This window comes from Vulpes vulpes, chromosome 8, assembly GCF_048418805.1.
Source record: "Vulpes vulpes isolate BD-2025 chromosome 8, VulVul3, whole genome shotgun sequence".
NCBI lineage: Eukaryota > Metazoa > Chordata > Mammalia > Carnivora > Canidae > Vulpes > Vulpes vulpes.
Window position 1 is genome coordinate 43,957,312 of NC_132787.1, and position 15,654 is coordinate 43,972,965.

Genomic DNA, 15,654 nt, shown 5'->3' on the forward strand with positions numbered 1-15,654 from the left:
ACACTGTCTTCAGGAAAGAAGCCAGGTTTTACTTTCGATAACTGATTGATGATTTCTCTTAATCTTTAAAGGAAAAAATAGGATGATTTATAAACCCAGATCCTCTAAGCCTTTACTGACCTTGAATTTGCAGGCTGGACCCCTGAAGGCATGCAGCCATTAGTCCAGGGCTTAACAGCAACATAAGAGGGAGAAAAGAAAAGGCCATATGCCAACTAAGCTCCATCTCTGTCCTTTTCTTAAATTCAGCATTGAATAGTGCCACTTCCCAAAGCCCCATCTCCCTGGGAGGTCTGGAAACCAGGCATTTTGGGAGATTTTCCTTCTACCAAGAGGTCATCTGACATGAATTGTAGATTAACAGACCCTGAATTTCTAGATGATATGTTTAATCCCTGTGTGGATCTCTATGTTCCAAATTTCCTGGTATAGTTCTCATATCAAATATATTCCCCTATTGTCCCCATTAGTACACGTGTATTTGTCAGATCTCATATCCTGAGTTGAGGCTAGGAAAATAGACTCATCTCATTTGTAGGCTTTTATTGATCTTGTGTTACCAGGACATTTTCCAGTAGTTTCTTCACTAGGCTTACCTAGGGCCCATTTGCTTCCAACGACATGATCAGCCAGCCCTGAAGAAGGGCCTAGCAATTGCTTATCTGTAAGTGTGGCTTATTGCAGGAGAACACTTGGGTGGCAAAATATCAATGTGTTTTCCAAATTAGAGCTTGAGCTGGAGGAACTGTTTCTGGGACAGCTGGGAGCCAGTCCCAAAGAGAAGATATTAAGCATCCAGGCCTTGAGAGCTACAGTCTGTATGATGGATGGGAAAGAAGGACTTCTGGGCCTATGCTTTCATGCAGCAGCCTGAGTTCTGCCATCCTGGCCTGGCTGTGAGGAAAGCAGGCAGAAACTAGAAGCCTTTCCTGGACTTGCCTCGGAAACATGTGGGCTCTCCTGAAAGCAGGAAGTAGGCTTCTCAACCTTCACTGCAGATGTTGCAAACGTGTTACTGCTTATTAGATGCAGATTTTAGAGGCTGAGACCCACAGTCTAGTTGGTATAGGGAAACATTTAGCACAATGATGAAGACCATAGGCTCTAGAGCCAGGCTGCCTGGCGCTGTACCCCATACCACCACTCACCAGCTATATAACTATGGGAAAGTCATTTAACTTCTCTAGGACTCACTTTTCTCATCTGTAAAATACAGTTAATAATAGTACCTACTTCATAGGTTGTTGCCTATGAAGGGGGAAATAGAATAATCCAAGGAGAGTGCTGAGAGCTGCACCTGACCCATGGTAATGTCTTCAGAATAGGTTAATGAGGATATAGGGGACTTTAGTGTGCCTGGCAATTCTTCACCCAGTGGCCGAATGACAACAAGGCACCTCCTCCAAGAACTTGTTCAGTCAATACTTGGACACATCTGAGGATGGAGAGCCCACTACCTCTTTTATTTTTTTATTTAAATTCAATTAGTTGCTATATAGTGTATTATTAGTTTGGGGTAGAATTTAGTATTCATAAGTCACATATAACAGCCGGTGCTCATTTCATCAGGTGCCCTCCTTAATGCCCATCACCCAGTTACCTCATCCCCCCACCCCCCTCCCCTCCAGCAACCCTCAGCTTGTTTCCTAGAGTTGAGAGTCCCTTATGGTTTGCCTCCCTCTCTGTTTTTATCTTATTTTATTTTTCCTTCACTTCCCCTATGTTCATCTGTTTTGTTTCTTAAATTCCACATATGAGTGAAATCTTACGGTATTTTTCTTTCTCAGACTGATTTATTTCCCTTAGCATAATACCCTCTAGTTCTAGCCACATTGCAGCAAATGGAAAGATTTCATTCTATTTATGGCTGATCAATATTCCATTACATATATATGATATATGTGTATATATATATATATATATATATATATATATATCATATCTTATTTATCCATTTATCTGTCAATGGACATCTGGGCTCTTTCCATATTTTGGCTATCCCACTATCTCTTAAAGTATCTCATTCTACCTTCAGATAGGTCTGGTTTTTTTGATAGTTTTCATTTCTGTTGAACCTAACCTTTTTTGGAAACTTCCTCATTAGTCCTGGTTCCATCCATGTGGTTACATCAAATTCATCTAACTGTTCCTCAAAATAGCAGTTTAAATCATGTGAAAATCATTGATATCACCCTCTCTGCTTATGCTTTTCCCATTCCATGAGTCTTATCTTTTCCTGACAATATATCTTCAGTTTCTTCTAAAGATTATTGCATGACATGGTTTCCAAATCTTTCATCATTGTGGTTAGTGTTTTCTAAGGCAGCCTGTGCTTACAAATGTAATTCTGCTTCATGTGCATTCATGAGTCACTACTATGTGCTGAGATAGAAAGATGAGAAGATGCAAGAGGCTGCAGGGAATGATATTCAAGGCAGGTGGAATAGCATATTGCTAAGATAGGGAGCCATGAAAGGAGAGAACTTTGGACAGTTTGGTATATTCTTGGAATGTAAGGTGTAAACTGGAATCGGATGTGATCAAAGTATGAAAGGAGGCAGGTGGGTTTTACCTGTAGGTGGTGAGGGTCATCAAAGGACTTTTCATCAGGGGAGCAACACATTCCAGTTTGTACCTTATTTTTTAAGATTTTATCTATTTATTTTGAGAGATAGAGAGCACAAGTGGTGTGGGGGGGGAGTCTAAGGGAAAGGGAGAAGCAGATTCCCCACTGAGCAGGGAGCCTGGTGAGGGACTTGATCCCAGGACCTGGACCATGACCTGAGCTGAAGGCAGATGATCAACCACTGAGCCACCCAGGTGCCCCCAGTTTGTGCTTCATCATGAGCTTTCTAACTGTAACATGAAGATTGGGTAAAACTGGACTTAAAGAGACTGTTAACTGAACGAAAAACACCAAGAGGATAAAGAAGAAGAAAACAAGTCATGAACCAAAATATCCAAAATACATGCCAAAGGCAACAGTGGTCATCTCTGAGTGGTGGAATAAGGGATGACTTCCCTCTTCTTTTTGCTTCCCATGTTTTTTAATTTCTCTATAATAAGTATTTTCTATTTCTCTATGATTTTCTATGTTCTCTGTCATTTTCTCTATAATACATTATTTTTCGTATGTTACTTATATAGTAAAAATAATTTGTTCTTGTCCAAGGATACTTCAAAATCAAACTTGCATGACTTGGTAACCAGTTAAAGGGAAAAGCCTCAGGAATCAGATTTCTGGACTGGGTGCTCAGGTGGGTGGTATGGCCCCCAGCTGAGAAAGGGATGGGCGAACAGAGCATTATTTCAGGACTCTGATGGCATCCCTGATGGCTGGAAGGGAGCCCCACAGACTGCTGTAGCTTCCTTTTGGCCTCTCTGTAGCCTACTCAGTAGTCTCTGCCTAAGTTTGCAGGCCTCTGAAACTTACCTGTCCATTCACATCCTTACCTGTAGAGCAGACTCCATTGCAGCGAAGTCCATCAGATCACCATGACAGCAAGAACATTAACCTAGATTGGGAGTTTTGTCCCTTCTTCAGTAAATACTTGCTGGGTGCCTGCCACATGCTGAGCACCAAGCAAGGCATTAGTGCTAAAGCAGTGAAAAGAGCGGGCGGTTCCTGTCTTCACAAAACTCAGTACAATGTGAAAGACAAATAAAAATGCTCAAAAACCACTAAGTAGGCATATAATTCTGAAGTGAGACTAATGCTCCAAAGGAAGGAAAATCATTCCAAGGAGATATATAAGAGAGGAAACCTCTTTGTCCCGGAGCTTGGGGAAGAGAGATGCTTGGGCTGAGAGCTGAAGGCTAGGTAGGAGGGGACTGTGGAAAAGTCTTCCAGGCTGAGGGGGACAGCATGCTTCACAGGCCTGGGGCAGAGGAAGTTCAGGCATACCTCGCTTTATTGTACTTCATATTATTGTGCTTGCAGATGCTGCATTTTTCACAAATTGAGGATTTGTGGCAACCCTGCATTAAGCAAATCTGCCAAGCCACTTTCCCAGCAACATTTGCTCATTTTGTGTTTCTGTGTCACATGTGGGTAATTCTCACAACATTTCAAACTTCTTTATTATTATTATATTTGTTATGGTGATCTGTGATTGGTGATTATGACTCACTGAAAGCTCAGATGATAGCATTTTTTAGCAAAAAAAAGTATTTTTTAATTAAGGTATATATGTTGGGTTTTTAGAGGTAATGCTATTGCACGCTTTAATAGACTCCAGCGTAGTATAAACACAACCTTTATATGCATCTGGAAACAAAACATGCATTTGACTTGCTTTAATGCAACATTCCTTTCCTTGCAGTGGTCTGGAATTGAACCTTCAATATCTCTGAGGTCTGCCAGTATGGCATATTTGAGGCTAAAAGAAAAGCTATTTTGACTAGCAATGCAGAGAATGAGGGGCAGGGGATGGGAGTGGACAGAAAAGTATTTCAGGCTCCAGCCCTTGTGCCCCATGAAGGGCACAGGAAGGATTCTGAGAGCAGAACTTCTGGCCACAGCACAAAGGGGAGTCTCCCATTCTGTGTCTGCCACCACTTTCTCAGCACCCCAGGCGGTGGCATCAAAGGTCTGATAACAAATCCTGCTGCTGGCCCAGGTAGGCCTGAGCCAGAGATCTCCCTCCCCTTCAGTGAGGAGCACTCAGAGCACTCCTCCACCAGCAGACACCTCTGAAACTTGTTTTGCAGTTCAGTTTTCAACTTCCTCCATGGCTTCACGTACTTTAACACTAATGTGTGTACAACTTGCTAATTAATGAAATCATTTGGATCTGAAAACATCTTGTTCTAATGGGAAGCTGCAAAAGCACTCTCATTAACTCACAAGTAAAATTATTCCAGCTTTTCTCTTCTTTTATATATTTTTTGCCTCTCCCCATCTTGGCTTAATAGCTAGGGAGAATTCCTCTAATTTGCCTTGTGAAAATCACTCCACCAAATCACAAAACAACAGTGGCTGCCTTGGGGCCTGGGAAGAGGGTGACCCAGACTGTTTATCCAGTGCATAGGGAGGGCCATGGGTGAGTACAAAGGTGAAACTCCCAATACACGGAAGAGTGGAAGGATGTCCACAGCTGGGTGGGTACCTCAGGTGGAGACGCTAGAAGTGGCCCTGTATAGGTGATGCACAGGTAGGTATCCCACCTTATGTATGTCAAAGGTGGCCACAAGATTTTCTAGGAACTGAAAATCTGGCACAACTGGCCTAGAGGTAAGGAAGGAGAACCTGTCCTTCTCCCACTTCTCTCCTTAGACATGAAGATTTGGTGTAGTCACTGTAGACAGAAAGCTTTCTTGGGACTGGATGTAATCTGGGGGTGGCTTTCTGATAACTCTGGCTCCACTATTTGCAAATGAAAACTTGTAACATCCCTTTTAAACAAAGAGCATTCTTGGTGTCAAAGAGGGTTGAGCTCATAAATTCAGGGATCCTTTTTGCCACAAGACAATAGTACAAGCCTAAAGACTTTTGGGGTGCACTGACAAGACCCATATGCTAAATAGGATTTTTCATTTACTTTTTTTTCCTGACAGGATCTGGGTACTTTCAGCTTTTATTGTGGTAACATATCCATATCAAAATTTGCCCATTATAACCATTTTAAGTGTATGGTTCAGTGGCACTAAGTATTTTCACACTGTGCTGCCATCACCACCATCCATCTCTAGAACTTTTTCATCTCCCCAGATGGAAAGTACGCATCCATTAAACATGAACTCCCTTCACTGGGGTTTTTGAATGGAAGGCTGATATGTTCTTCAGATTTAGGTTCTGAGGGAAAGGGGCCTGGTTGGAAATCTATAGACAAGAGAGGTCCACTCATGTAATCTCTGGAGAGAAGGTCCCACCACATACTTGTATCCTGGGAGGTATGAATCAGTTTCAACAAAGGAAGTCCCACCCTCCTAGATGCCTGACAACTAGATTTATGTTTTCTGGCAGATGGTTCAACCATAGGCTCTAGTAATCCCACCTTGAGTAATATGTGAGTCCTTGCAGGGCTGTCTCTAGTCCAAGTTAACTCTCCTGTAGTGAGACACTGGTTTAGAACAAAAAGATGCTAGGCTGTCTCTAAGACAGGATATTAAAAATTGGACCATTCTGGATAAAACAATATGTTCTTCCCCTTAGAAGCACAGCATCTGCTAGTCCCTCCATTTGCATGTGCCTCCAAGAAAGATTTGGAGTCAGGCCAACCTAGTTATCAATCACTGCTCTGTCACTCACTGACTGGGTGACCTTAAGCCTCACTTTCCTCATCTGAAAAATGGGGCTTATGACATATCACTGGTAGAGTTGCTAAAAAGATTGCATGAGATCGTGTCAGTACGGCATCCAAGATAGCACTTGTTTCAGTAAATGGAACCTGATGTGCTCATGACTACTGTCTGATTTTGTCATTGTAGGTCTCCAGGTGGTTCTGAATTCCATTATCAAGGCCATGGTGCCCCTGCTGCATATTGCCCTGTTAGTGCTGTTTGTCATTATCATCTATGCCATAATCGGCTTGGAGCTCTTCATGGGGAAAATGCATAAGACCTGCTACAACCAGGAAGGCATAGCAGGTAAGGGAAGATGCCGAGTGACCAGCTCTCAAGAAATTTCCCTGTCTTATCACTACTTTCCTTGTAGCTGGGTGAACTGCTACCATATGACCAGAGGTGCTAGGGCAGGCGTCCTCCACTGAAGCACTCATCTTTTCATTCCATGGGTACATGAGAGGCAGAGATTGGTATTCTTTTCCTCTCAGCTAATATTTCTTTTTAATGAAATACATCCCTGTTATGAGACTGATATGCTGCCTCCTGCACTAAGATACTAAATAGATCTCTGTTGAAACAGCTAATTGCAAGCTCCCATCCAGCACTACTAAACAGTTTAAATGAGCTGTGCAAATCAAGAAACATCACCTAGACAACCTGGAGTATTTTAATTTAAAAATCAGAACTGATGTAGTGACGGTGTGTCTCTCTGTTCATTGGTCCTTCAGTGTCCCTTGTCATCAAAAGCCCTGGGTTCTGTCCACCCTTCGGGGCTGATCTTGCCTCCTCTGTGCTCAGTGTTTTCTGCTTCTCCTGGCCCCTTGTTACAGGCAGGCCTTTCTGACACTTCTCTCTCCAGGTCCTTTCCATAAATCGATATATTTAACAAGCAATGCTGACCCATTAAGCACTTCTCTGAAAAGGACTAAAGTTTTGGTTTGTGGAATATGCTACAAACTGTCTTAGGTTACTAAAATTTCAGCTGCACCTTTAAAAAATCATTTAAACAGAAATTGACAAAATTTAGATACATAAAATAGTTTAGCATAAAAATTTGTTGAAAAAAAAATACTTCCCCCCAAAAGGGGAGTGTTAAATTTATGTGATTATTTCTTCCAACAACAAGATCTTTCATCTTGGTTTTGGCATCTTGGTGGAGAAAGGGGAGCATCTGTCTGAATCTTTAAAAGATACCACATTGCTCTCCATCTGTACTGCTTAAATTAAATTTGACCCCTCTTGCTTTAGGAACCGTAAGTAGGGACAGATCTGTACAACAAGGAGTGACTACCAGAAGATGCATCATATTATTTAGTGGTGGATCTTACCTTCACCCCACGAGTTAGAAGGGAAGTTAGTTAGTTCCCATAGTGAAAATGACCAACAGCCTGGGGAGCCAGGGTTTCAGAGGACAGACTCTGCAAGAAGTGGTCCAGAGAGAAGAGCCATGCCAGCTCCACCAGGAAGATGACTTCACTCTGTGCAGAGTCAGGCTCCCTGCTGAGAAGAGGGGCTGAGGACACCTGGCTGGCTATAGAAGCCTTTTCACTCAATACTCTGCAATCAGGAGCTCATGTAGTTCCCTTTCCTAAATCTGCCATCTGATGACAAATCCAAGGACCTACTGCATCACTCCCAACAGAACATGATAGTACTGTTATCAGGGCCTTTTCCACCTACATAGTGACTAAAACTAATGAGAAGAAAAAAACGTATGGGAATCTGGTCGTACTCCATGCAGCCATAGAGAAGAATACCAAAAATCTGCAATCTTTGAAACCAATCCCCATGTATTTTTGGAGAGTTTTGTACCACCTTTGGAATGAGTGATTGTTGTTTTGTTTAATTTCAGACTTTGGATTAAATTACCATATTTTTCTGCAAACTTAGATTATAAAAGGTGCTTGTGAGCCCTGTCATATTTTTAATGGAATTTAGATCAAATTCTTCTTTCTGTACTTTAAGATTATTTCTCAGACTATGAATTTTATGTGCTTGTGGATTGTAGGACACATTGGATTTTGAGCTGTGTTTTCGATAAAGAAAGCTCTGGAGCTGGCTGGGTGGACCATTATTCAGCCTCTAGGCTGCCCTTCCAGTTCCCTGTAGAGGTGGTCTCTGAAGAGGCAATTTTTCTCCAAACCCAGAGGCATTTGCAAGGTGCCTTCCTAGTTCCTCAACAGATACATCACCATATGCCGACACCTTTTGTTTCTGGCTGTCCCATCTGTTTGATGGCACTCTGAGCCAGGTCACTCTGAATTGCTCTCCCAAGCACACTAATTACCCCTGAGACCAGCAAAGAATTGGTTGGCTCAAACCTAGAAATGAAATTACTCTCATTGTATTCTCTCCTTAAAGTTGGATCCTAAAAAAGTAATTGATTTTGTCTTTCTTGATTTCTCCTTGGAACCCCTAACTGGCACTCTCCCAGGATTTCATGTTCTTGTTGGTATTAACTGCGTTTCTAAAATCTCTCCTAATCTTCACCATTCTTTTTTTTTTTAAGATTTTATTTATTTATGAGAGACACAGAGAGAGAGGCAGAGACACAGGCAGACGGAGAAGCAGGCTCCATACAGGGAGCCCAATGCGGAACTCAATCCCGAGACTCCAGGATCATGCCCCTGGCCGAAGGCAGGTGCTAAACTGCTGAGCCACCCAGGGATCCCCATTCACCATTCTTTTACCACAAACTTAATTTGGACTTTCCAGAAAGATTCTGTTTCTCTTCACTTCTGTTTTAAAGCGTAGGGTCCACATCTTTGTTTCTTTCTCCAGCTTCATGACTCTGCAAAAGAAAACCAACACATTTTCATGTTCAAACTAATTTCCCCTCACCCTCAAGTGCATGTTGCAAGGACCTGCTGATGTGTGTTCATATTTTTCAAGTGTTCCCGTTAGTGCTTTTTATAGATACCTATTTTTACCAGATCATCATTGCTTCTTAATTGTTCTCAAATCTTTTTTATTGTTGTTCAAGATAGATTTAAAATAGCAGTGGCACTTGAGCCTTTAGATAATCTATCTGAACCTCATCTCTTTCTTTTTTATTAATGAGATCACTTCCCTTTGATGCCATTTTCCTTTCAACATATATTTTTTTGTAAAACTCCAAAATATGTTTTTCTACCTTGAGGACATTCAGAATTCACTTTAGCAACCTTCACTTTTTCCTTATTTTTGCCTGTTTCAGGAATAGAGAATACAAGGAAGGCTGTCAGATGAACAGTCACAATACAAAGATTAATAGCATCGTTATTCACTAGAAAGCAAAGCAGAAGAAAAAGAAATGCAAGTTGTCCCTCTGTTTTTTCACCTTCTCTTTTTCTCCCATCTCCTTTTATCACAGAGACTGAACACATCACAGTAGAAAGCCATCACCAGAATGAGTGAGAAATCCAACAGAACATGTGATCTGTTTAGTTCTTGGTTTCTCAGTCTCTCTATTTTTGGGGTGTTTGTTACTCACTTTTTTATGTATTCTTTGAGCTTGGGGTTCACTTTTTAGTGAATTCCCCCCTTTTATAGCCTCCCATTGTTTAAACTCATGTCCAAATCTCCAAAGATTTCAAAAATTCAGAAGTCACAAAAAATTGACTAGAGTTCAGTTACATGAGTGGAGTCCTGTTGGGAGCCAGATCCCGAAGTCAGGAAATGGTGTGGATGCTGTCATTCTCTCCAACAGTACAGGGACCAGCGATGCAGACCTTTACACCTTGGTCATCACACAAAGACTCATACATAACCCGAAGCACCAGGCCAAGAATAAGCCAGGAAGCAGCACTCACTGTTCACAATAGCCCAAACCTGGAAACAATCCAAATGTCCATTAGCTGGTGAATGGATAGACGTACAGTGAAATGCACTGCTTGGCAACAAAAGAGAATATACTATACAGATATGTGCAACAACACAGATGAACCTCAAAAACATTATGCTGAGTGGAAGAAGACAGACACAAAAAGCTACATATCGCATGATTCTATTTCTATGAAATTTCTGGAAAGGCAAAGCTATAGAGACAGAGTGTAGATCAGGTTGCTAGGGGCTGGGGAGAGAAGCAGGGTTTGACTGCAAACAGGCACACGGGAATTTGGGAGAATGATGGACATGTTTTAAAATGGATTGTGGTGATGGCTGCACAACTATATAAATTTACTAAAAATAATTGAGCCGTACATTTACACTGATGAATTGTAAGACATGTAAATTATATTTCAATAAAGCTGTTAAGAGAGAAAAAAAGAAAAAAAGCCAAGAAGACACACTCCAGCATATATTTTCAAGCATGCTGCTCAACTCCATTCTCGTAAGATCAGTCCCTTACTTAGGATTAATATTCATCTTCCATCTTCCTCTGTGTAAACAGTTGCAAATTTGCAGGCACAAACTGAGAAAGAGCCAACCAACCAACCAGTAATCTTCACTACAGAGATCCTAGGCACTTGTAATTGTTTTGATGCATATGAAACAAAAAAAGATCCTGAGTGACCTGTTATTTCGAAATGAAAACTATAAGCAAATTCCCTATCTGAGAGCATATTTTCACTATTGTTAAAGGCAACTATTTGTTAGGACTGAAGTCTGTTCTGTTTATTACTGTTACCTTCTACAAGCATGAGACAATGTCCTTAATTTCACAAACTTCTATGAATTTCAAAACATTACCTTCCATAGCTGGGTCAAGACTCCCAGTATTTTACCATAATGGGAATTCTTAGATAAGTCTAATCTATTTTTAAGGATTTTATTATTTATTTGAGAGAGAGAGTGAGCACATGAGCAGGGTGAGGAGCAGAGGGAGAGGAAGAAACAGACTGCCCACTGAGAAAGGAGCCCAATGCAGTGCAAGGCTCAATGTCTTGAGGCGGGGCTCTTATGTGGGGTTGGATCCCAAGACCCTGACATGAATGAACTGAAGGCAGATGCTTAACTGACTGAGCCACCCAGGTGCCTCTAGATCAGTCTAGTCTTATTTCAATTTACCAGTGATCTCCACACCAAAAATACAAGCTACATCTTAATTATTGATTTTTTGGTAGCTCTTCTCACCATGTGAAATTAGCCCAAACACCATCTGTAGCCACAGTAGATATGTTATACAGTTTCCTGAAAAAGGTCTGTTTGTACCTAGGGAGCATTCTCTCTGTCATCCAACGCCGTTCTGTCTTGATTAGAGGTCAGAAAATGATGCTTCTCTTCTTAAAGGTATTAATGCTGGAGACCAGTGCCACAAGGTTACACATGACATACATAAAAGAGAGTCAGCAGTGTTTGTACTCAAGGGTTGTAATAAAAGCCACTATGGTTGCTACTTCCCCTCTATAGTCAGAATTTATTTTTGGTCCTTTATCAACATAAGGATTCACTATAAAATGATTTTTATCACTGGTAATGTATCTTGTAACATGTAATGAAGAAAGTGTTACCGAATGGGATTTGTTCACTAATTATGTGAAAGACTCTTCCAGTCAATATAGCCCTCAACCTAAACTCTGGTATTCCAATGGAAGTGTTCATAGATACTTTATCACCAAAAAAAGAAAAGATAGACTTCCTATCATTTTTCAGAATATTTTCCACTTGGAGTGATTGCATGATCATAGTTTTTAATTGGCCATTTGACCAGGATGCCAACATGTTACAATAGAATATGCAATAGCCTTACTATCTTTGAAATCAATTACCAAGGTTAAAATACAGTTTTATAATTAGTTGAAAGTACTGACTTTCTAAATCAATAGCCTAAATGAGTATCTGGTTCCTTATGTTGTTTAATTCCTCTATGAGGGAACTAATGAAAACTTGTTCTACATTATTGTTGCTATGGTTGCTTTGCCTAGCCCATTAACCTTATCCTATCACTTTTCTCTCTGACTTCTCACTCCTTCTTTCTCTGCCTATCTCTTTCCATCCCCTCTGCTTCCTTCTCTTTTCCCCTGATCATTCAAGATGTTCCAGCAGAAGATGATCCTTCCCCTTGTGCTCTGGAGACAGGCCATGGGCGGCAGTGCCAGAATGGCACTGTGTGCAAGCCCGGGTGGGATGGGCCCAAGCATGGCATCACCAACTTTGACAATTTTGCCTTCGCCATGTTGACGGTATTCCAGTGCATCACCATGGAGGGCTGGACAGATGTGCTGTACTGGGTACGTAGCTTGAGATGGGCAGAGGTGGGGAGTCCAGAAGGCTGCAAGCCTTTCTTCAACATCTCCCTTCTCCACTCTCCCCATGACTTTATGGTCACATATACACCTTGATGGAATAGTTGATAAATGTCTTTGATTTCTTCCAGGTCTTTCCTGAGAAACAAAGCATGAAACTTGCATCTATTGAGTCTCTCTGTCTGCCCACCAGCCTAAGCAAAATGTCATCTGTCAGTTTGTCCTACCATAGTGAGAAACACTGGCATGCAGCTGATGCTCTGTGAATGAGTTGACCAAACCTGACACAAGGATTCTATTCAACTCCCCTTCCTACTGTAGAGTTTCTTCTGTTTTTATCCTTGTCTTGCATCGGTCCACAAAAGAGAGCTAGAGAGCATAGTTATTAATTTTTAGGGCTAAGGAGATAAGTCAGGCCTGGTCTTCTAACAAGAAACCATTTTTATTGAATTGTATAGTATGATGTCATGCTATTATATTTTTATTTCTCATGTTAATCTTACCTTATAATATTAGAATAGTCCATCAGACCAATACATTGCCATCATTTTCACTGCTAACAAAACACTGCTGGTTGTGTGATGCATATTTAGAAATACCGCTTCCTAAGTGTCAACCAGTCAATGGTAAATCTTTTACTTTCAAGATGCCCCTTTTATTATCCAGCAGCCAACACTACTTTTCCAACCTTCAAACTATTAAAGTGCCAGATTTCTGCCTATGAGACAGGCAAATATACACACCATATTTGAGCTGTCTCCATCTGGCAGAGTCAAGTCCATTATTTGTGAAAGCTCCAGAAAATATAATTCTTTGTAGTATCTCCTACAAGAGCTTGAGGAATGACTTGCCAGAATCCAGTGTTGTTCTCCAGCATTTGGGTGAAAAATGTTTGTTGCCAGTCTTGAAAATACCATCTCACCCACAGTTTTGCAAATAGTCAAATGTATTTGGCCATGCCGAAAACAGTCTAAGAGCTTGCTTAAGGGAATAGTGCCTACATACTAAAGCAAGAAAGAGGGAGAGGGAAGTGAATGTCTTCCCGTTGAACAGAGCTGCCAGATAGAAAGGAACTGATGCCAAGAGAGGTGTTGACTTCTTCCTAAAATCAGAAGAGCTTTGTAACAACACAGAGATGTGATACAGGGTATCGTATTGTATCTGTTAATTTTTTCATAAGCACCAGGTCCTATTGATTCAAAACCCTCTTTTCCCAATTTTTATGTTCTAGTCAACATGCTAAAACCCCGTGTTGCTATGAAATGCATACTTCTCTGCAAATGACTACTTGAAACTTACCCAAGAACTTTGTACACAGCAAACATTTATTGAGCATTTCTTGCATGTCGGGGAAGCTCCTAGGTACATATTCAGACATAAATAACATCCAGTTCAGACTGAAAAGCTCAGTCTAGATAAACACTAAATCTAAACTGAATAATGGTGGTACAACTGGAGCCTGTGCCATGGTGAAGTTGTGATTGTGATACTTTGAAAAAAAGACAAAAGTCAAATCACCTCTCCCTCTAATTAAAATGAAACATGAGAAAACATTTTTTAGACCCATGCTCGATAAAAACTGATTTTGAATAATTTTTTTATTTTGAATAATTTCTAAAAGGAAAAGAGGGAATTAAATGTACTATGCTTAGGCAAATTAATTTCATTTAGCAAAGCTGATCAAATTCCCAAGTGGTCCTTCTACCTTGGGTAGATCTCTATGGCTAGTCAAGGACAGAAACACTCTTCTGCACATGGGCAGCTTCTGATAGACCCTAGAACATAAGATCATATGGAACTTTACTTCAGAGCCACATCACATGAGCTTCAAACCCATGCCTTAAGTTGCTATGAGAACGCCTTCCATGGCAGCAAATTGAGGGCAGGGTGGCAGTGAGTGGGTGGATGTGTGGGGCTGGGGGAATACGTATAATTTACTTTGCTGATGGCCCTGATGTATTTTTGTGATTTTCCTTCATCACTCCCTCCCTCTCCCTCACCACAAGTCATTGATACCCCACCAGCCAGATGTGACCCAAAGAAATACTGTCCTAATGACAGCCAGGGTGGGAAATGAGAAGAAGCACACAACTGCAACTACCAATTTTCAGCAGCTGTGTTGTGCTTTCTCCCCTGGGGTGTGTGTGATAGAGCTCAGGCTGGGAACGGAAAAAGTGTCAGAGGTGAAGGAACAATCCCAGGCTCATGGGACATGTGTCTCTGATTTTCCCAGCACCTTCCCAAAATGGCCATATTGTGTGTGTGTGGGTGGGTGGGTGGGTGTGCATATGCACACACATGCACACCCACACATACACACACACCTCTAAAGCTTAAACAGCCTCATACTTGGGTATTCGTGATGGAAGCATTTCCCAGCCCAATGCTCCTGCTTTCAATTTGTCTAATCGCTTTGACCTTTCTATGGCCACTTCTTCCTTCCATCCTTCTTTCCTCTCTCTCTTTCTTCCTCCCCCTTCAGCATTCTTCCTTCTTACCTCTGGGCCTGTATCTCTAAACCCACAGCCTCTCAAATCCCAATGTACAGTTTAAAACATGGAGATGTCGAAATATAAAGATGCCCAGACTTCCCTCAAAGCCACTGAATGGAGAAATTCCAAAGTTAGGCTCCAGTATCTACATTTTGAAAAGTCTTCCCAGGTGATTCTGATGCCCAAGCTGAAATATGAAATATGCCCTAGAAGTCTAACCTATTCAATCTGCATGGTGCTGCTTTCATGCCACTGGATTTGAACCAATCTATGAAGCTATATTTTCCATGGAAATTGGGGAAGTAGGATCTACCACTCAGAACAATGTATTTCCCTTCAAATACAAGGGTCAAGTCTAGAGGATGTTGGAAGAAGCCACCAAGATTTTCAAGTATAGCAATGAATGGAAACCCCAGATTCAGATTCACTCTGAACTATCAAACAGCTGGATAGATGTTCTTAGGGAGAGAATCAACCATTAAAGCACTAACGAAGCAATAGGTTCAATCACTAGATATAGCTTGGGATGGAAGGGATCAAGGAGGTCAACAGTAGCAAATGGCAGACACCTGTCTCCTACTATGGGTAATATCAAATCCATTTCTCTTTTTCTGTGACATCCATTATTTCATCACATTGTTATCATCTTGAAGAATTAGTGAACTAAAAAGTAAGATCAAACTTGGCCAACTAATACTTGGGCAGTTCCT

General features: G+C 41.2%; 1 protein-coding gene across 11 annotated transcripts in view; it reads left to right on the plus strand.

Moving 5' to 3' along the window:
- CACNA1C (calcium voltage-gated channel subunit alpha1 C) overlaps positions 1 to 15,654 on the plus strand; it is a 648,720-nt gene that overhangs the window by 424,110 nt on the left and 208,956 nt on the right. For all 11 annotated transcript variants that reach the window (XM_072766363.1, XM_072766357.1, XM_072766353.1 and 8 more), the window contains exons 6-7: positions 6,430 to 6,588; positions 12,241 to 12,437. In XM_072766363.1, the coding sequence (XP_072622464.1) occupies positions 6,430 to 6,588; positions 12,241 to 12,437 (356 nt within the window). The remainder of the gene's footprint in view (positions 1 to 6,429; positions 6,589 to 12,240; positions 12,438 to 15,654) is intronic.